The sequence below is a fragment of the Micromesistius poutassou genome, assembly GCF_964030765.1.
Source record: "Micromesistius poutassou genome assembly, chromosome: 2".
NCBI classification, from domain to species: Eukaryota; Metazoa; Chordata; class Actinopteri; order Gadiformes; family Gadidae; genus Micromesistius; species Micromesistius poutassou.
This window is the reverse complement of record NC_140272.1, coordinates 18,622,956-18,644,707: the sequence shown is the minus strand read 5'-3', so window position 1 is coordinate 18,644,707 and position 21,752 is coordinate 18,622,956. Positions and strand designations below refer to the sequence as shown.

At 45.3% G+C, this 21,752-nt stretch overlaps 2 protein-coding genes and 2 non-coding genes across 4 annotated transcripts; 1 reads left to right on the top strand and 3 right to left on the bottom strand.

Moving 5' to 3' along the window:
* Positions 1-345: 345 nt before the first annotated feature.
* cyp24a1 (cytochrome P450, family 24, subfamily A, polypeptide 1) lies at positions 346-7,164 on the top strand. The gene is made up of 12 exons (XM_084464246.1): positions 346-716; positions 877-1,067; positions 1,176-1,269; positions 1,391-1,484; positions 1,724-1,815; positions 2,224-2,335; positions 3,371-3,516; positions 4,645-4,811; positions 5,587-5,665; positions 5,925-6,122; positions 6,392-6,503; positions 6,738-7,164. The coding sequence occupies exons 1-11, from the start codon at positions 459-461 to the stop codon at positions 6,500-6,502; spliced, it is 1,542 nt and encodes a 513-aa protein (XP_084320372.1). The 5' UTR covers positions 346-458; the 3' UTR covers position 6,503; positions 6,738-7,164.
* An 885-nt stretch (positions 7,165-8,049) lies between these two features.
* On the bottom strand, positions 8,050-8,122 carry AC3HAE_009507 (transfer RNA arginine (anticodon ACG)). Its single transcript has one exon. It is a non-coding gene; the product is annotated as a tRNA-Arg (tRNA).
* Positions 8,123-10,911: 2,789 nt separating this feature from the next.
* Positions 10,912-21,660, bottom strand: tmf1 (TATA element modulatory factor 1). The gene is made up of 17 exons (XM_084464068.1): positions 21,080-21,660; positions 19,532-20,970; positions 18,854-18,957; positions 18,215-18,341; positions 17,981-18,083; positions 17,620-17,762; positions 16,691-16,857; positions 16,131-16,287; positions 15,727-15,819; positions 15,429-15,585; positions 15,144-15,336; positions 13,592-13,661; positions 13,330-13,422; positions 13,124-13,246; positions 12,304-12,462; positions 11,869-11,994; positions 10,912-11,603 (listed from the first exon to the last, which is right to left on the bottom strand). Exons 1-17 carry the CDS (start codon positions 21,213-21,215, stop codon positions 11,463-11,465), a joined length of 3,531 nt encoding a protein of 1,176 aa, XP_084320194.1. The 5' UTR covers positions 21,216-21,660; the 3' UTR covers positions 10,912-11,462.
* On the bottom strand, positions 14,017-14,089 carry AC3HAE_009506 (transfer RNA arginine (anticodon ACG)). The gene has a single exon. It is a non-coding gene; the product is annotated as a tRNA-Arg (tRNA).
* Positions 21,661-21,752: the final 92 nt, after the last annotated feature.

Here is a 21,752-nt window from a genome sequence, read left to right as displayed (position 1 = left end):
TATCAGATTTGGGCATTATACGCCTAATCTCTCAAATATTTGCCCATGGTGAAGATGTGTGACAGTAGTATTTGCTTTGCCAAAGTTTCGGTTCTTCCAATCAGGTGGTCGCTCCTGAATCACGGTTCAAACGAACCTCGTCACCTTCCCCGAGGCCTGTGTGTTTATTTATAAAGCAAGAGGGCAAGGGCACTTCCTCGGTCTATCTGGGGTCATGCGGTGCTCCCAACGTGGATCCATAAATGAATAGTGGGCTCGACGGCCACATCGACCCCTGATTGGTTAGGCACACAGCAGGAATAAACACTCTCGGGGTATATATATATTGCCTTAAGGTGTGACACTTCCAAGAAACGAGAAACCACTAAAAAAGACACTAGCCTGAGAACTCACATCAAACAAAAAAGGGCATTTCGCCGAGTTATAGAGTCTCGACTCGCACTTCAGATAGATACAAAATGAGAGCGCAGATACAGAAGGTACCGCAGATAGTGGAGTTTCTGAAAAAGAAGTCTGTGGGACTGCAGCACTTCAAACCGACGTCGTCGGTGTGCGTGCTGGAGGAAAAGGATGTGGCGGCGGTTCCGACCTGCCCTCACGCGGCGTCCCGGGCGCAGAGCATGGATGCGATCCCCGGACCCACCAACTGGCCCCTGGTCGGGAGCTTGATTGAGTTGATCCGCAAAGGGGGTCTCACCAGACAACACGAGGCACTGGTACGGTCACACACTTTTTTTTTTTTGGCGTTACTAACAGAAAAAACGACAACAGTGTTTTTATCATCCGAAGGTTTTTTTTTTTATTATTAATCAACGATCACAATCCAAATTGCTACTTTAAGAAAAGTTGTTGTGTTTTTTGTTTTTTTTCCTCCAGGTGGATTATCATAAGAAGTACGGTAAGATCTTCCGGATGAAGCTGGGCTCCTTTGAGTCGGTGCACATCGGCTCACCTTGCCTCCTGGAAGCGCTGTACAGGAAGGAAGGGAGCTACCCCCAGAGGCTGGAGATCAAACCCTGGAAAGCATACAGGGACCTCAGGGACGAGGCTTACGGACTCCTTATCCTGTAAGTAGCCTGCTTATATATTACTTTTTGCTTGATCACTCTTCTCTTTAAAGCAGTTTTTTTATTTATTGTTAAGTAACTAACAAGGATAAACGTGATATTTTGTAGCGAGGGGAAAGACTGGCAGAGAGTGAGAAGCGCCTTTCAACACAAGTTGATGAAACCCACCGAGGTGGTGAAGCTCGACCGCAAGATAAACCAGGTAGATGTCCACTGCGTGACATGTTTTGGATGTTGTATCGCATTATCCGTTTGATGATTGCAATTTATTAATGACGGTTATTTTGTGTTGTTGTTGCTGTTGTTGTTTTTAACCAAAATAGGTGTTAACTGATTTTGTGGCAAGAATTGGAAAAACTAACGAGAACGGAAGAATCAATGACTTGTACTTCGAGTTAAATAAGTGGTCGTTTGAAAGTAAGTTATTTTTAATATCTCTTAATATTTGATGAAACGAAATGTTTTCTATTCAAATCTTCATCTCTATCGCCTTATACTATAGGCTATATATTTTTATTTTTATTTTATATGATTTAGGCCTACATTTTGTTGTATTCATTAGGCCTTAAGAAATTTATCCCTGGACATAAATCACACACACACACGATCTGTTGAAGGACACCTGCTAAATGTATTCGTTTCTTCTCGTGATTTAGCGATTTGCTTAGTGCTCTACGACAAGAGGTTTGGACTGCTCCAGGAGAATGTTAACGAAGAGGCCATGAACTTCATCACAGCTGTTAAAACGGTAGGTAGCCTTCCCTTTCACTGGGGAATGAACCCGTTTGACTCTAGGCCCCCGTGGACTTACAGGAGACATGTGTGCAGTGGAAATGGAAATGGGAACTAATCCCCCTGACTCCGGAAAAAAAAAAAAGAAGCTTTTACATATATCCTAAAGACTCAAAAATATCTCAACATGAGTTCAAACTGAGTCTACAGTTAATTAGGTCGTATTTAACGTACAGCGTATTCACGGGGATCCAATAACAGTGTTACAAAACGATTCTCACGCAGCCGTCATCGTCTGTAGTCTCTGTCACCACATTCAGAATCGTTTTGTAACTGTTATTGGATCCCCGTGAATACGCTGAAAGTCTTTCTTCTACCGTGATACCATGAACGTTCGTAACGTTTTTCGTCTTGACTTCCTCAGATGATGAGCACGTTCGGCACCATGATGGTGACGCCGGTGGAGCTCCACAAGAGCCTGAACACCAAAACGTGGAAAGACCACACGGCCGCCTGGGACCGCATCTTCAGCACAGGTAGGAGACAAGAACCACACAGCGACCACATTGAACCATACCACCTACTGTAGCAGGTGAAACACAAGAACACAGCGACTACATTGAACCACACATCCAACACTTAAAAAGTCTATCTTCTACAGTAGAACTATGGAAGCGGCTTCATTATAGGAATATGAACCCACATGCAGCAGAGATAGATGGAGGGTGGGGGAGAGGGAGAGAGGGAGAGAGAGGGGGGGGCGGGGGGCAGAGGGAGAGAGAGAGGGATGAGTGTAGGAGGGGGGAGAGAGAGAGAGAGAGAGAGAGAGAGAGAGAAAGGGGAGGAGAGAGAGAGTGGAGGAGGGTAGAGAGGGAGAGAGAGGGCCTCCACTCTAAGGGTAAATGACAGCCATGCTTGTAGTAAACTGAATGACCTAAGCAGATGAAGGCTGCAAATATTTGTTATATTGTGGGTTGAAGGGAGCGGGGGGGGGGGGATGTCAACTGGGTGCTCTGAGTACGATGGTAGAGTTTGTTGTGCTCCTTACTTGGCAGTGATTTCGATATCAGACGCACACATACGCACGCACATGCGCAGGCACACACACGCACGCACACACACACACACACACCCCAAGCAAACAGAAGCCTGCGTTGCCCCATCCATATGACCACACAGTGTGTACTTGTTGTTCTACTGGCCAAGTTCAGCAGATAAAAGCGGTCGAGGGCTTTAACAAATACCGATACTGAGGTCATTTTACGTTTGTTTAGTACTTTAAGTACAATTAGACAAACAGTTGGCCAGTTTGTAAATTATTCTGTTAGTTAGCTGGTTGTTTTTAGCTTTTTTGTTAATTATATAGTTTAGGATCGAAAAAGGTTGGCCTACATAAAAATACAGCCAATATCAAATTCTTAAACTAAATGAAAAAGACAGTGGGAATTATTTCAACAATTCTACATCTTTATGTCAAGTTCAAATCGGTGTGCAATTCGTCACAAAATCCAAAATGCTTTTTGTGCATTTGGAACCACCATGTGACCATGTGTGCGTTCCCTCGTCCTCAGCCAAGGTGTACATCGATAAGAAGCTGAAGAGAGGTGAAACGGGGGCGGCAGACGACTTGATCGGTGACATCTTCCGCCAAAGCCGCCTATCCAAGAAGGAGCTGTACGCAACCATCACCGAGCTACAGATTGGCGGGGTGGAAACGGTCAGTTCTGCAACATATTCGTACCCCCCCCCCCCCCCCGACACAGGTTTAAATGTCAGTACCGTGGCCTAGACCCCAGAGCCCCGTTCTCAAAACTTGATCTTGCACGAAGTAGAATATGTTCAGTAGAATATCTTACAATAGACTCCCCCAAGAAGTTCTATAGTGCTATATCGTATTAAGAGTGATAAATCTCAGGTTAGTTACCGTGATACCATGAACCTTTTTGAACTATGATTGCTAAGGTACACCACAATGCAGAAATTCAAGGTACAGCAACTTAAAGTCTATATATATATATATATATATATACACACAGCAGACAATGTGTGTCAAAAACATGTAACAAACATGGATACATGTTCATTAAAAGGGCAATTCCATTATTTATAAAATATGCATTACCAAGAGCATTACGTAGAACAATTCATCAGTAATAAAGCAAATCATAAGTAGTACTTAGTCAAAGATATCAGGATTATGTATTAAATCCCACAACATTTCTGAAAGCCCACCATCGTTTCCCCGGCACTTATTGGGAACCCCTGGCTTAGATGGTATAACACATTACAATAACTTTACAATTAGCAATTCCCCTCAATTCAGTCCAGCCTACAATGAAGCTTTTGATCCACCTTGTCGTTGATTAAGCCTTTAAAGGCTTACCTTTCGCCTATATAGTGCCGGTGTTGTGTGTGTGTGTGTGTGTGTTGGGGGGGGGGGGGGGGGTCCTTTGAGCTCCAAAAAGGCAAACAAACAGGTGCCGCGGTTACAGTGCTTGAAATGCGGAGAGTGAACATGTTGTGTGGATGTAACTCAGGAACCTTAAAGGAATTCCTAAGGGCCTCTCAGGACCCCACACTGGAATGTACTTATAGTAGCTCCCTCACTGAATAACATCTCCCTCATTTCTTTTCTTGTCCTCCTCCTCCTCCCGCCCCCCCCCCCCCCCCCCCCCCTCTCACTTTTCAGCGCCGTCCTACTCCTCTACCTCTTTACCCCCACCCCCCCCGCCCCACCTCCTCTCTCTCTGTCTCCTCTTTAACTGCTTTCCACCTCGCCTTCCTTATTTGCGATCGCCATATATTTATGTGTGTATGTGTGTGTGTGTGTCTCTCCCTCTTCCAGACTGCCAACAGCATGCTTTGGGCCATCTTCAATCTGTCCCGCAACCCACGGGCCCAGGGGAAGCTGCTGGAGGAGATCAGGAGGGTGGTGCCGGCCGGACAGGACCCGTGTGGCGAGCACCTCAAGAGCATGCCCTACCTGAAGGCCTGCCTGAAGGAGTCCATGAGGTAGGGGACCACAACGCCGGCACGCTGGGGTCTCCTGCTACCCCCCCCCCCTCCCCCTGGGGGGCCTCTATGGTTACACTGGAAGGTTATCGGGGAGGCAGTCAGTCATGCATAGCCCTGTCAATGCGTGAGAAATGGCTTTTGCGATGCTGCGGGCGGTGAGTGAAGGCAGGCTTAAAAGGTGTGAGTGTTAGTTGGGTGTTAGTATCTCAAAAATGTATCCGAGGCATTATTACTTTGAAACTGAGCACCGAAAGGGAAAGAACAGTGCGTTTGTAATCTGTTATTCATAACTACTTGACACACACACACACACACACATACACACGGCTGCAGCATGGAGTGGCCTAGTGCCACGGTGATTAGGGCGCCAAAAGTCTCACACACATGACTTGGGTTACAAAACAGGCACCATGGGATACAGGCCTGTATCCCATGCCCGTGGTGTGACCGGGAGCGCCTCCAGAATGATCACGTTCAGTCAAACTCCCTGGCCCTTCCCACACCCCCTCCCCCTCCCCCCCCCCCCCCCCCGCTAGTGTAGTCACAAGTTGGTTTACATGTGATTTAAGGGGCTCTAACACCACACATCATCCAGGGAATGTTCATAACTTCTGACAGCTGCGTATATTTCATTCTTCTTGTGGAAAAAAACAACAACATTGGATCATGTTCGGCACGTTAAACAGCTTATCTTTTGAGTGTATGCTCTCAAGCCTCCTCGAGAACCCATTCCCAAACGCTTATTTTATAATTATTTTGCAAATTCTTTCAGGTTGTCGCCGTCTGTTCCATTCACAAGCAGGACCCTGGACAAAGACACCGTGTTGGGCGATTACGCCCTTCCCAAAGGAGTAAGTGGATTAGTTTCCATTTGTGCCATTACAGCTAGGCATTAGATATTGGCATGTGAAAAAAGCAATTTTGAAGAGCAGACACTTTTAAGTAGAAAAACAATTAAACCAGTGAATTAGCATCTGCTATGAAATGAACAGCATGAAGCGGATCACATCGACGCTGCTCGGACGACGCTGTGAACACGAATTAAACTGAAAGCACTGTAAACTAACGTATTATTATTATCCCGCATTCTCACTCCCTCTCTGTGCACAGACCGTCTTGATGATCAACAGCCACGCGTTGGGGTCCAACGAGGAATACTTTGAAGAGGGAAAGACCTTCAAACCGGAGCGGTGGCTCCGGGAGAACAACACCATCAACCCCTTTGCCTACGTGCCCTTTGGCATCGGCAAGAGAATGTGCGTGGGCAGGCGGCTGGCGGAGCTGCAGCTGCACCTGGCGATGTGCTGGGTAAGAGCTGGCACCATTAGCGCGGCAAACGGAACTGAAGCTAGGCGGTGTACTTCCTGCAGAAAATAACATAATTTTGAATGATAAATAAATACATAATAATAATAATTTAAAAATCTATTTAGTAGTATATGCTGCTTGCTTCAGTCAACTGCAGCATCGTTTTTAGTTTGTTGGAGGTGGAGGTGTACATTTGGTCAAGGTGTTTTTGTGTGATTATTTTTGACATCCAGTGTGAATGTAACTAAACCAGTGTGTCCTTCTCACAGCTGGTGCGAGACTATGAGATTGTGGCGACCGACGACGAACCGCTGGATATGATCCATTCAGGACTACTGTCTCCCGACCGCGAGCTCCCTGTGGCCTTCCTCAAGAGATGAGGTGAGGAAAACCTTAGGATGTGAACTCATGTACTTCTTATGGTTTAGGTTTAAGTGTCCGTCAAATGGATGAGTCAATAAAGTAGGCTGAATTATACCGCTAACCATCACAATTAACCCTTATGTAGTGGTAAAGAAAGGCTAAAATCTGTTTCAGGCTGTTCATTCTCAATTAACAAAGGTATTGTGCTGACACACTTTCAGGTTCTTAATCTTTTATTTATTTTGTGTCTAGGTCCCGTGCTCAACTGTGGTGGACGAAGCAACAGAGAGGGGCTCTGTCTGTTGCCATGGCCCTGTGACTCCTTCCAATGCTGCTCTGTACATAGAGAAACAACATGTGTAATCACACAGAAGATATACCTCAAACTTTATACATTCAACTATTTAACTAATGCTTTTGACGGTTAGCTGACCAAATACGAGTTGTTATATATATATATATATGTTCAAAAATGTGATGAAATTCTTCAATGGATATTGTACAAAGGCTGCTGCCCTCAAATCTTAGTGAGTGTTCTCACCAAAAGAAAATTACTTTATACTTTATATATTTTACTATAACTTATATCCATATAAACATGGTATGTGCTTATTTCCATTGTGTATGTAACAATTATATGATTGTAATAATAATGCTATTTTATTGAAATAAAAAATAAAAACACCACTGTATATATTCAATTCATTTTTATCTCTAAATAATCTTTAAACAAATTGAATACATTTGTTTGCGAGGGACAGCTGAAAAAACATTTAAATAAAAATATTTAGTATGGTATATTTAGCATTTATTGCACCGAGTTTTGTGTAAATTAGTGTAAAAAATGTTGTTTTCAATTATCTTCAATTATGCCAATATTCCTAATTTAGCACTTCTGCTTTAGGTATGCCATAGCCTTACCAATTTGCAAGCAAACACCGCAGTCCACAACTTAAATTGTATGGGTGAAAAAAAATCCACCAACAAAAAATAAATTAGGTGGTTGGTTAACTGGAACTTTTATTAAATACTGGGCTTTTAGAAATGTAATAATTCTATGGACCCCAGCGAGAATTTAACTCGCGATCCCTGATTTACAAGACCAGTCATCACAGTCAAATACATGGGGCACAGTCAAATATATGGCCCCACCCCCGCCTGTATGACATCGTCCAATCAGAATTTAGCTCCTGCTACTTCCTTTCACGTTATTTTAACATAGCACAGACTAGTATTTAACATGACCACAGCTCACATAGCTAGAAGGTCAACTTACCATATCGCCTCATGCCATATATGGTATAGTATGGATCAAACCGTATCGGCAAAGAGTTGCTTAGGTAGACTTGGGATTCAAATTATAAAGGTATTTTTGTAACTACAATAAAATGGTTCCCAGAGTATAGTGCATTACCATCACTGAACTCAAACCTATGTATTGAATGTCAAAAGTAGCCTAAAAATAAATAAAGTGTATTAACTCGTATCCCTTCTCCCACCATTTAACTTGTGCGGCTACTTTCTAACTTTTGGATTTACACGGTTCTCAGCAAGAGAAAAGGAACGAGCCAGCCAGGAGTCGAACCTGGAATCTTCTGATCCGTAGTCAGACGCGTTATCCATTGCGCCACTGGCCCTCTGCACAGCCACGTGTTTGCAACAGAGAAAAGCCTTGGCCCCAACCCCCGCCTGTATGCCGTCCTCCAATCAGAGTGGAGCTACGCCCACTTCCTCTCACAGACGTCTGGTGGAAGGGACAGCCCTGGTGGATGGCACTGCAGACACTGGGGCGAGTGGAGGGCCTGTGGCAAATATACCTGATAGGCCGCCTGGGCGTTAAAACAATAAAGGATCGTATCGTGATAGACTTTTGATCAATATCAATATGAAACATGTTCAATATATATCGATAAGAGACTGGACCACCGAATCTAGCAGCTGGGTTTGTTACACAAACACGGTTCCATACTTATTTACAATATTTGAGTGTTTTTTATTGTTGTGTCGACATTGGAGTATTTATCAGTGAAGAACAGTGGAAGGTCATATTAAGTGTTAAACATAAATGTTTAAATCCAGCATGGTAATTCCTAGTCTTTTTAGGTAATTAAAATTCTCAATAGTTATCGATATCGATCAATATGATCAAGTTATATCGTGATATGTCTTTTAGCCATGTCGCCCCAGGCCTTATACCTGAGGCTGGAGACCAGCTGGTGGGTGGCATCTCCATGTGGCGTGGGAAGGCTTCCTTAGCCCTGTTGCTCTGGGCGTCCTTCACCTCACCCCTCTCACCAAAACCCCAGAGCGTTTTCGAGGACCCACCTGAAAGTCTGCCCCCCCTGAACTGGCCAACCTGCAGCTCATGCAGACCCAGAACACACACCTCGTCCTCTGTGTCCAGGCCTCGCTCCGCTGCAGCTCGCCGTGCTGACTGACTCCAACACCTCATCTGGTGGAAGTGGAGGCGACCATGGCTGGGTCCTGCTCTTCACCCGCCCAGCTTCATGGGAGTCATTTATATTGACCGTCAAATCGGCCTTCTTGCTAAAATTTGGCTTCATGTCTGGCTTCAAAGAAATCGATCTAAGCGTTTATCTAAGCACCTATACCCCCCCCACACACATACACACACACGCACACGCACACAAAAAACACACACACACACACACACACACACAGTTTGCTTGATGCTATTACAGTAAGTAATAAAGGCCATGGTAAAAACACGTGTTCCGTGTGCGTTCTCATCGATGGTAATGCTAGCACTAACGGTTAGCTAAAAAAAATCTAATAAAATAGCAATAACTTTCACACAGATTTCGAGTCAATCGATTCGAATGGAGGAGGGGAGCCGTTGAACAGCGTCTATTTATGTCTATTTCTGCACTAAAAGCTAACGTGACATTTACAAGTTAAAAAAAATGTAAACAAACTTGTAAGAAAACTTACCAATGACGTCATCCAAATTCTCCACAGAATCGAGAAATTTCTTGAGAAATAGCCGCTGAGATAAATTACAGTACTGCACAGGACAGGTAACGCGCGCTCCGAACAAATTGGACGTCCCGCTGGGCTGCAGGGGTGAAGGGGTGAGAGGGGTGAAGAGGTTAGGGTCGTAGCACAGTATGCTTGCCAGGATTCTTGGCTGTTGCAGGCTGTCGGGTCACTCGGGTCACTCACTTCGTGAATGCAAACTAGCCTCCTCATTGGCCATCGGGGGAACCAATTAATTGTTAACTCCGAGCTGCCATTGGCTTACCGTTCCTCGACAAACACGCAATAAAACCCTTATCGAAAAAAAAGCTTGGCCCATAAAGGCCAAGACTACCTGTATTACTCTTTCCCTCCAGTAGGTGGCAAACGCTCCTGTTGGACCTGGACACTATTATTAGGCCTACGTATTGTTTTCTAATAATGTTTTTAACCAACATTTGCAAGGTGCGTTTTAATCTGCTGTTGAACAGATTACTCAAAATGTTTGAATGGCTTTTGTTATGAAAAAGCAACTGTTTCTGTCACTTAGTCTCATCGGTCTGATGGTAGCCTACATAGGCTACACACTCACTTGTGTTAATGGGATTAACTTTCCCATGCCAGGTTGTCAGAAACATGGTTTTGAACATGGCTTTTAATAGAGATATGACTGTAGGCATCTGGAACATACATTACATTTCAATACAATTAATTTGATCTTGAGCGAGAATGTCACTCATCTTAAAAAAAAAAGTTTGGGACTCAATTCTAATTAATCATTGGTGTCTTGAGGGCCAAAAATCGGACCTAAAAATCCAGGAAAGGGGCGTTTTGAGAGTGTTCACGTTCAGTTTCTTACACCACCCACTGCTGTCCTCCTCTGGTTTCATCCAGAGCCGGAGAATCACCCTGGTTTCATCCTCTTAAGACTTGCCCCAACTCTGACAGATTTTAAAACAAGACTGAAGACTTTTATGTTTGCTTTAGCTTTCTGCTAAATCTTAAATCTACAATGCTTCTATTTTATTTTATTAGTAAATTTGCCTTTATTTTCTCACTTTCTAAAATGCATTTTTTTAAACTCTGCCTTTCTAAAATGTTTTTTTTTAACTTAGCCTTTATTTTCTATCTATTTTACTTTTTACTTATCTATTATTTTCTTTTATTGTATGACAATGTTTATATGTGAAGCACTTTGAGTCTGCCTTGTGTATGAAAAGTGCTATATAAATAAAGTTGCCTTGCCTTGCCTCTTGTTGTTCTCCGCTTGTTCTTGATCTGTCGAGTGGCTGGTCTGATACGGCCATGTTCAGAAACTAGGTGGCATGCAAGCCTAGCGCTATTTTGGAACGAGTTCGAGATATTTCCATAGATGTAACAAAAACAAAATAAAAGCGACCGTGATTCAATGTACTAAGTTAAAGACTTCACCAACCAAAAAGATGTTTAATATTTGTATGCATTTACAATTTATACAATTTAAAATCCATTCTCAAGGATTCTAAACATAGACTTATATACCGCAGTTTGGATGTGGAAGGAGTTGTGAGCAATGAATCATTCATACAATAAAGCATGTTACTAATTCTTGATTTGCAAAAAAATAAGAAAAAATGGGAAGTTGTAGAGTGCAAAGATACCATAACGTGAAAGATCTTTTAAATTGTATAATAAATGTTAAATAATAGTGTTTTCAATGCCCCAAGAATCAAGTGACATATTTACATTCTTCATATTCTGTCATCTGTATGTTATGCTTAAAAGTAACCATCATCCCACCTATACAAAACTTAAATAACACAACTACCACTAGACAAACGCCATAAAATAATTAGAATCAAGATGAATTACAATTAATTCTTCTTCTTGGAACAGTGTTGAAAGGGAAGAAGACGCACATCCACCTTCTTAAACATTAACTGAACCCCGCTCCGCCACCGCAGTGTCCAGGGTCTCTGGTCTCTGGTCTCCGTCAACAAAGCAGCAAGGGGGCCCATGAGTCTATTTCTGGTTCTTCAGCAGCTCGTCAATCTGGGTTTTGTACATGTTCTTGACGTCGTCCAGGTCCATCCTCAGCTCCTGAGCCTCCTCGGCCTTCTCCCCGTACATCTGGAGGATGGTGTTGTGTCTCTGCTCCAGATCCTGGGACACAAACATCACACAAAAGTTTTAGAAATATGAGCTTTGGCTGCATCCTACTACTCCCTAACTCCTACTTCATCTCAATGTCTTTAGTCTTTCTTCCACCTGACACCTTGCCAGAACTATAATGAAGAGTTAAAAAGCAAACCACAATGATCCAACACAACATGCCACAGACACACAACACATCATTTTGCCTCACAGCACCACGTGTATTTGGTTTATTTCATTTTCAGTGGGATCTTCTTGTGTGGCTGCTCCTCACCTTGAGCTGGACCTGGAGCCTGGGGATGTCCTTCACCAGGAGGTCCATGTCGTCGTTCTGGTTGGTGAGGCGCACCACCTCCTCCGCCATGACCGAGCGACTCCTCTCCAGGCTGGAGATCTCCAACTGACCACACGTCCAAAACAAGGGGACTAAGAAGGTCACCGAGGAACATGTAAGCATTGGATTTTACGCTATCTATCTAGACGAAGGTGAAGGTGGTGACTCAATGGAAAAGGATGACAAAGTAAGAAAAACTGTAAAACATGGACCCACTGGCTGTTCAAACAAGCCAATAACTTCATTATAATAATAAGTTCTATTCATAACATCAGGCTACTGGTGTCCAGAGCATTCAGCTACGAGGACGTTCCAATGTGCTCTTCTTCTATTGATCCTCACGGAGGCCTGCGCTGACGTCCCGTGCCCCGCTACCTGTAGCTGTGCGATCTCCCCTTCCCTCAGCTTGAGCTGCGACTGCAGGTTCTCCATGATGCTGGAGCCTCCCGACAGCCTGGCCACCTCGTAAAGGTTGGTCCCACTGATGGACATGGACATGGGCATGACCCCCAGCGAGTGGTCCATAGACTCATCCTAGGAAAAGAAAGACCAATGAAAAATGAACAACAGCAACAACAACAGTGTTGTGCAAGTTCACACGTCACATGAACTAGTTCAAAGTTCAGTTCATACAAAAGAAAATGAATAAATTCACGTTCATAGTTCACCAGTTCAGTTTTGAACTAGTTCATGTTCAGTTCATTAACAGTTTTTTTAGAAACCGAAGAAAAACTGTGGGAGTGAGTATTCTGTGCTTAACTTTTAAAATGAATCCTCTCCATTACCAGCTGCCCATCACTACAATCTCAAATTGTTGTGGATATTATTTGTACACCTGTTTCATTCATCACAACTAAGGCAGTAACTCTATTTAATAAACATGTCATCTGGACCTAATCATCAAATCAGAATGTCACAAAATCTGAACTAGTTCAAGTTCTTTAGTTAGTTCAAGTTCTTTAGTTAAAGATATGTTACGTTCAGTTCAAAGTTCATAGAAAAATGAACTTGTCCAATGAACTAGTTCTTTTGAACTAGTTCATGCACAACACTGAACAACAATGTGTTAACGGGCAATAAGATAAACAATAAACAAACAGTTTGACTTGAGAAGTCACCTATGAATTGACGTCAGTGATAATCCAGTGATGTTTAAGGGCTAAAAGACGGCTATGGCGTTGTGTGGTCTGCGTACCTGAGAAAAGGTTGAGGCGTACAGGCCGGCAGTGTCGGTCCCACTGATGGAGCTGGAGCGGGACAGGGAGGGGGTGGAGGAGGCCGGGGGCTCCCCCACAGAGTGGGCCATGGCCTTTCTCTCCTGGGGTTAGAGACAAGAAATGATTCATGTTTTAATGAATAGTTATCTTGGATAATGTCCACGTCAAGGAAGATGGGACGGACCTTCTCCTTGAGGGCCTCCTGCGCAAGGTAGCACTTCTTCTTTTCTTGCTCCACCTTCATCTTCTCCATCTCCAGCTGATTGGTCAGCAGCAGCTGGTGGGAGGAGCATATAAAACAAGTATTACAGAAGAATAGGTTTCAGACTACTGTTTGAATGTTGAACAGAAATACAATAAGTCATTATGCCATTATTTTATTTATTAAAAATAGAGGTAATAATACATGTCTAAATAATGTAATATATGGACTAAGAAACCCTTACCTTTTCTTTCTTGTTCTCTTCCAGCAAGCGGCTGTGCTCCCCACGCAAGTTTTCCAGCTCAACATGCTCTCTACACAGAGAAACACAAACAACCTCTATTAATGTACGAAATGAAACTCAAAAATCACTTTGTTATGCATTTTCATAGATACACCACCAATAGACAAAATTGTTTTGAAACACACGATGGCCAACTCAAGAGAACCGGGGTAGAGAAGGCACTCTATAGCAAGTGTAGAACAGGAAACTTTTATACTTTGATTTGCATTTATTTCCAGAGCTTTCACTGGTATGCAATTACTAAGCAGACACTAACAACCTTCTTGTAAAGGGGTTTGTAGCCGCACACCAAAGTACCACTAAACATAACGTGAAACACAAGTGGAGCTCTAAGCAGGATCCACGAGGCTCAGAGGGAAAAGTTACGAGCCAGCCAGGAGTCGAACCTGGAATCTTCTGATCCGTAGTCAGACGCGTTATCCATTGCGCCACTGGCCCTCTGTAGGGCCACGTGTTTGCAACAGAGAAAAGACTTGGCCCCAACCCCCGCCTGTATGCCGTCCTCCAATCAGAGTGGAGCTACGCCCACTTCCTCTCACAAGTTTCTCACTCAGCACAGCCCTTAACGTGACCGCAGCTAAAGAGCTTTGAAATCATTTTAGACCGTTATGAATGTCGATACTATAGGCCACATATTGAAACAAATCAAACTACTTAACTAGCAAAGTGCTTCTGTGGGATTTGACATCAAAAATGTATGCAAAACATTTTATCTTATTCAATTCATAAGTATACGTATCATCTGTCAACTCATTCAATTATTTCCATACATGTTTTTTGTTTTTTTTCATTTATCAACCATGAAATGGTCCCGATTGACGAAACCCATAAATGATATAAACGCATATAACTAGAATCCACATACGCATTAAAAAAGTTAGAAGTGACAAGCAATTATTTTCCCTTCATTCAAGCTTTCTGGGGCACATCTCTTACTCCCTGGGGACATTATAGTCCGCCAGGAGTCACGTTATTCGTTGCACCACTGACCTGCTATGGAGAGTTTTATTTTCTAAAGAAACAAAGGCCCGAAATCACAAAGGCCAAGCCCTTCTGCGTGACTGCTCCCTCCTTCTGTCCCTTAGTTTACATAGAGGCCTGTGAGACCGGGGAAGTTCCTGATCATGCGACACATTACATCACTTACTCAACTAGGGAAGTCCCACAGAGTCTTTGACGAATGTCTCATTGAAGACAAGTCTGGTTAGAGGACTTTAGAAAGCCACCGAACCGCCAAGTAAGTGACCCGTTAGAAATAACCTGTAACCTGGCCGCTACCCAAGCGTTTCATTCAAATGTACACAGCCATGGAGGGAGTGTTCGTCAAAAATCAATAGAAAGCTAATTCAAGACTATTCACTACTTCGAGGATTGATACACAACCTAATAATAAATCGAAGGTTTCCCGCAGAGTCTGCCAGGGTTCCAATCCAGGATGGAGACACAGTTTATTCTTTGGGTGTGTTTCGTGTTCGTGTTTGTGACACGTTACCTGCTGCCGTCCTCCTCCAGTCTCTCCCTCTTGTTCTTCTCCGTGTCCAGCTCAACCACGTAGCGGCCCTTCTCCTTGCGGAGCAGGGAGTTCTGGGACTCCAGGGAGGCCAGCTGGGAGCGCACGGCCATCACTTCCTCCGTGGCGGCACGCTCCTTCTCCACGGCGACGGCCAACTGCGCCTGGGCGTCCGCTGGTCGAGCGAACGAAACGATTTGTTTACGTGTGATTTTTCAGTCAGGTTAAAAAGACACAGACACAGAACCACACAAACACGGTCCTTACAGAGTCGGTCGGAAATGTTCTTCTCTAGCTTCTCCCATGATGCCGTCTGGCCTCCCAGCGACGCCTGCAGGTTCTCGATCTGTCGGAGCAGGGGCCGGGTGGCTGAGGTCATGCCCTGACTCAGCTCCTGGTTCCGGCTCTCGGCTTCCTGAAGCCTCTTCGCAGGGAACAAAACAAGGGTTAAAAAAAGACTAAAGTCTAAATTATAACTACTTAATAAATGTATAGTTACTCATGGTTCTCGTCATGACACTGCGTGTCTTGAAACAGCACGTTGGGAAAACGGCGCGTCTCGTACCTGCTGCAGCTGGCTGATCTCTTCCCTCAGGTAGTCCTCCTTCCTGGCCTGCTGCTGCTCCGCCCGCTGCAGGGCCACCCTCAGGTCCGCCACCTGCGCCACCCAGGGGAGAGAGAAGTCCAGCGTGTGGAGGAGGTGCATCAAAACCCTGGCTCTCTAAAAGCTAGGTAACGATGTCGGTGCCAAAACAATACCATTACAATGTCATGATGCACTTAAGCTTAACAAAACCATTCAAATCCCATGACACGGTTATCGTCAGTATTATCGCTCCCCGGTGGACAGGAGATATATTTTATTTCCACTTTGCATTAGCAGATAAGCAGCACAACCGACCGATTGTGTGCAGGTATATGCAGTCCGTAGGTGCGCTGGGTGTGTCTCCATGGCCCACGGTGTGTTACCTGATTGGCCAGAGCCTCCTGCTGTAACCGGGCCTCCTCCTGGGCCTTCTCCAGGCTGACGCTCAGCTGCTCCCTGGCCTGGGTCTCCCTGCTCAGAGCCACCTCCTGGGCTTCACTGTCCCTGCTGGCCCTGGCCTTGTGGAGCTCCGCCAGCTCCCTGCACACAGGGGGGATTGGGACATGACCCCCAGTCAGCCCAGCTTCATCCACTTTATTCACATTTCCCTCAATTTCAAAAGCGAGGGTTAGGTTATCAAAAAATTAACTAAATACAATAGATCCCTTAATCTTGGTACTAGTGCCACACAAAGGGTTAAGAAACTGTCAAAGTGGAATTTATGATTGAACAAATTCATTCAATCATAAATTTAATTCATGAGATGCGCCATCCGTGAAGAGCATGGGCTGTGACGTTGCTGTGTGTGGACCCACAGTTCGTGTAATCTGCTTGCTTTTTTTTTATTTCATGTGTTTTTAAGTGAAAGATTCGACCGGAATATTTCGCACCAACAACTCCTCAAGCGGCCAGACAAGAGGGTCAGAGGGTCAGAGGGTTTTACTTGTAAGAGCTGTCCAGGGCGGCCTGCAGGCTGCGGCTCTTCTCCCTCAGCTCCTCAGAGTCCATCTGCAGCCGACTGGCCTCCTTCTCCTGGCGCTCCACCACGCTGTTGAGCTTCTTGATGTTCTCCCTGTGCTGCTTCTCCACCTCCTCCTTCCCATCCAGAACCTAAAAGGAGAAGACAATGGAGACATTGATCAACACCAGGCTGGGAAACAAAACACACTATATTGGTACAACACGGAACTTGTAAATTCCAGACTGAAACCCAGCGCATACTATGCGCTGGGTTTCAGTCTGGGTTTCAGTCTTCGAAAAAATACTCAGTTTAAGACGTCTGTCTATGCGCTGCATAGACAGGTCATGTCTTAAACTGAGTATTTTTTTTGAAGTGGCCTATGAAAATGGCCAATAGAGCCAAAGCAAGTATCACACCAGGAGGGATAGCTTTCACTCCACGTAGTACAGGTATTCAATTATATACTACTTTGTGGTAGAGAACACTGCTAACGTAACACCTCACGTCACCAGTTATCTGACCAGTGAATACCACAATTTTTTCATTAATACACAGGATCAGATGTTATAATCCATTGTGCCAAAATCCAAGGAAAACACATATTCAGAAGCCCCTGTGCAAACCAACCTTACAAGCACGCTGGCTACCAAACTACCAACCAAAGGTGAAAAGCACGAGTAAATAGTAAATAGTAAATACAGCAGTAAGCAGTAAGCAGAATATCATTGGGGCACCCTCTTCCACAGGTGTGTATGTACCTATCCTATCCTATGGCTATCACAGCCTAAAAACAGCAATACCACCTTCAACAGACCCAGGCTCCTTTTAAGTGCAAGCTCCAGGTAGTGACAATGACAATGACAAAAAAAAAAAGAGACTAGCAGTGCGCCGGCTCCTCCGCCCGCCCTGACCTGCTGAAGCTGCCGGAGCTCCTCCTCCAGATCTCTGAGCCTCTTGCTCTGCTTGGAGACCCTGGTGTCGCTGTCCTTCTCCTTCACACGCAGCTTCTTGATGATGTTGCAGTGCTGCAGCTGCTGCTTGGACAACTTCTCACCTGGACACCCACAACAACAACAACGATAACTTTGAATGCCCGAGTACACTGGTGTGCTATGGATACTAGGTATATTTGAATGTTAAAATAATAACAGGCAGAGTAATTCAGGCCCAGTGTCCCCACTGTAAGGCTGTGTGACAAGTATCTAGAGTTCCTTGTTTAGCGGAGTGTGGATGGTATGGACAGACCTCAGGGGCCTAGTGAAGCTTCCTCACCTTCCTCCAGCAGGCCTCGAATCTGCTCCTCCTTCTCTTTGATGATCTCCATCGCCTCGGTGTTCAGTCTGGTGGTCAACACCTCCCGCATGCCCTTGATCTCCTGCAGCAAAACAAAACCCGAAAAATATCTTCTCAACAAAAACAGACGCAAGTGCCGGCAGTTTCAATGAAGGAACAGTCAGAAAGGAACTCGACTAGATAGGTTTGAGGTCCGGGAGAGGAATGAGGTACCTTTTTGGCGATGTCCCTCTCCTTGCAGGCTACCTGGGCCTTCCTCTCAGTGTCTGCTATGCGCTGGGTGAACTCCTCCTTCAGAGACTGGACGGTGGAGGTTTCCTCCTTCAGGGCAACCACTTCACTGGAAGAGGTCATTAGAGTACGGGCTCATTCTCTTTCTGTCCACACCGCCACGAGGAGCTGCCAAAGGCAGCTTTACACGACCATTACGAGGATTTACGCACGTAAAATTGTGCATACAACGAGTGGGATCATGCAACCACACCTATTTCCTTCAGAAAATGCACATTTGTAGCAATTCTATTTTTTATAGCATGAAAAACGTAAAGGTTCAGCCTAACTAATGTAATGATGCGACAGTACATAATTTCTCTCATTGTGACTGACACATTTCAGTTTAGTTGTAAGTATATTGAAGCCTTAAGTACAACATATATATATATTTGCAATATATTAATATAATACATGGTGCCAGGGCTCAGCAATAGATTATTGCACCCCGGCACCGCCGCCCGAATCAGATATTGTTCCAAGCAAAGTTCTATAAATAAATAAAATAAAAACCTGGCTACGCAGCCATTAATGAAGGATTTCTTCTAGAGTTCTGAAAACGGCGTACTGCTATATACTCACTCTCTGAGGTTGTCACACTTCTCCTCCAGGCGGGCCTTGTCCGTGCTCACTGTCAGCAGCTGGGACTCCCTCTTCTCCAGGCGGCTGGACAGCTCATCAATCACCTGGAAGAAGCCCATCAGGAGGGTGGTTGTTTTGGTCCATTAGAGAAGCTAACGCAACGACAGCCGCAAAATAGCAGCAATAGCCATTACTCCCAAGGTTCATCAACAGTTTCACTTTCATACCACAAAACATTTACATGAATCAATGGAATACAATACACAAGACCTACTTAAATTACAGTGGAGATGAGTTGTCTATTCTACATCCTACAGCAGCAGGATGCTTTCTTGCTATTAACAATTGTTAACAATTGCTGTTATGCTGTTAACAATTAACTAGGTTTCTATTGTCGTCTTGACATTAGAACGATTGACAGTAAGTTCTAGTTGGTTTGGTCAACAGAACCGATTACTAGAACCAGTAGGTCCTAACCTTCTCTAAAAACAAAGATTTGAGGTTGGAGTTACAGACCAAAGAAACAGGATGGCTCCATGTTTGCTCGACCGGAAAATATATATGCGTGGTAAGTAAAAGCAAAGCATTGGTAGATGTCTACAGAGTAAAACAATGACCTCAGGCTTGTACTCTGAGATTGGCTATCCTCCATTTGAGAGCATGATTCATAGAAATTACCTTTTGCAACTCCAGAATCTGACAGGTAGAGACGCTTCGCATCTCCTTCGTGATTGGTCGAGTGGGGTTTTCCTCCAGCTCTGAGGTGGTACTCGACACCATGAGACCGGCATGCTCATCTTCTTCCGTCAAATCTTCAGGCTGTTCACAATTAACAGGCGTGGCACTTCGCCCACTTTCCTCCATCTCATCCAATGACTGGTCCCTCATCGTCTCAGTGAGTCCTTCTTCTTCGTCTTCTTCTTCTTCATCCTCCTGCTGCTGCTGCTGGAGCTCCTCCTCTTCTTCTTCCTTCCCAACCTCTCCCTCCTGCTCTTCTCTGGGGGCCTCAACCTGACTCTGAAAAACCACGGATGGCGTAGGGGCAATGGGCTCCGAGCCGGCGGTGACCGAGGCCAGCGTTCGACTTCCCGGGATCTCGTCGTCAGAGTTGACCTCGCTGACACTGCGGCTGTCCAGCGACTGCATGCTGAACGAGTCGATGCGCTCAAACGCGTCCGAGGACGAGCCGCAGCTTTCAGTGAGCTTGGCGTAATCCTCCAGGCGGGGGAACTCTCCACACGCCGAGGCAGAGAGCAGCTGGAAAGAGCCCTGCATCAAGTGAAGGCCGGCCTTCACCTCCGCCGTCTCCTGCCTGGAGCTGGCCGAGCTCTCGCTCAGCACGCTCTCGTGGTCCAGCACCTCGATGTCACTTGTGGTGGAGGTGCCCGAGGAGAAAGCGCTGACCGGAGGGGAGGGGGTGTCGGTCTGGCGGTCTTCCACCTTGCCGTCTTTAGTTTCCAGTTGTGTCGGCTTGGGGGGCGTGGATGGCGACGAGTCTGCAGGGGATATGCTCTCGGGTTCATCTGAAGCCCCGGGCGAGTCGGTGACGTCAGGGTCCCCGGCGAGGGGCTCCAAGCGAATCAGCAGCTCCCCTGTTGGATTATCGACAGACTCCAGCGCAACTTCGTTTTCTACCATACCGTCGTCGGATGTACGCGTCCCCGCGATAGAATCAAAGGGAGGATCCTCCTGAGACGCAACAAGAATAGCTGGCTGAAGCACACCGGAGTGTTCTTCAGGTACCCCAGATAACGGCTCAGGCTCATCAGGCAGGCTTCCAGAAACATCCAGATCATCCAGGGCCAATTGAGAAAATTCTGACTCAAAGGACTCCACTTCGTTTAGGATCACGGGTTCTTTACTCTTCTTAGCCTTCTCCTGCTCTCGCCTTTTGGTCTGTGGCGCCAAAGACACGATCTGGGTGTTGGTGACATCCTGTGCAGGCAGAAAGGTACTGAAGAAGTTATCCGTCTCGTCTACAACGGTGCGGGTGACGGGTGTGGTGATCGCCTCAGATGACAGAGGGGACACGGGCTCTTCCTCCTCCTCTTCTTCCAGGGCGGACTCCCACTGACTGGTCCCCCATCCTCCACCCAACGGCGTCTTTCCAGGTAGATCTAGGTAGCAAGTGAAGGCATAAATTGTGTCATGTTGTGTACCATCGGGTGGTATCTGACGCTACGAGTGCGGCCTGGGTACCACTGCTACCTTGTGTCATTTACTCACCATCATAGGGCATCACGACAGTGTCACCCCATTGGCCTTCTTCTTGAATGTCCAGCACTCGATCGATGGACTTCTGGGCTGTTGTCAACGCTTGTTTGGCGAAGGTGGACAAGTGGGACGCGTTGAACCAGCTCATCGTGTTTACGATACTTCCCTAGCCAATAGCAGCTCTGGTGTTTGTTGTTGTTGTCGTGTGTGTGTCTGTGTGTTAAAGAGCTATCACGTCAAAGACAACCCGAACATAACACGTCCCTAGGTGTTACATTGTCAAATAAACGGTTATCCTGGCTTGATATTGCCAATCCGAATCCATTTATCTTAACTTTACGGTGCTATGTTGGCTAACTAAGCTGCCAGGCTAACAGCAAAGCACTATTTACAGTATTGTACAGTTAAGTAAACGGGTCTAAATTGCCATTTTAGTTCGGTTGACGAATGTTTTTCCAACCCTGCAGCGGAATCCACCGCAGTGGTGCATAGTGTTGTGTTTTTCCACTTCTTCAAGCTTGAATCATCCTTTTGTTTTGATGCCGTTGATGTGAAAGCTAGCCTACGTAAACCCAGTCGCCACTTCCTTTACACGTTGCACGGTGACGTTCACCATCTCTGGGCCTGTCACGTCTCAGCGAGCGCCAGGCATAGATGTATAAATAGCCCGATAGGCTGAGACTGG

Bases quoted from the DNA above. Each gene is read 5' to 3' on its own strand.
- tmf1 (XM_084464068.1), bottom strand. From the start codon at position 21,215: ATGAGCTGGTTCAACGCGTCCCACTTGTCCACCTTCGCCAAACAAGCG. The intron at 18,958-19,531 runs GTAATTTCTATG...GGCTTCTTCCAG, and splicing joins AGATTCTGGAGTTGCAAAAG to GTGATTGATGAGCTGTCCAG. The intron at 13,662-15,143 runs GTAACGTGTCAC...TTCTCTGTGTAG, and splicing joins CTGGAGGAGGACGGCAGCAG to AGAGCATGTTGAGCTGGAAA.
- cyp24a1 (XM_084464246.1), top strand. From the start codon at position 459: ATGAGAGCGCAGATACAGAAGGTACCGCAGATAGTGGAGTTTCTGAAA. The intron at 3,517-4,644 runs GTCAGTTCTGCA...TCCCTCTTCCAG, and splicing joins AGATTGGCGGGGTGGAAACG to ACTGCCAACAGCATGCTTTG. The intron at 6,123-6,391 runs GTAAGAGCTGGC...TCCTTCTCACAG, and splicing joins TGCACCTGGCGATGTGCTGG to CTGGTGCGAGACTATGAGAT.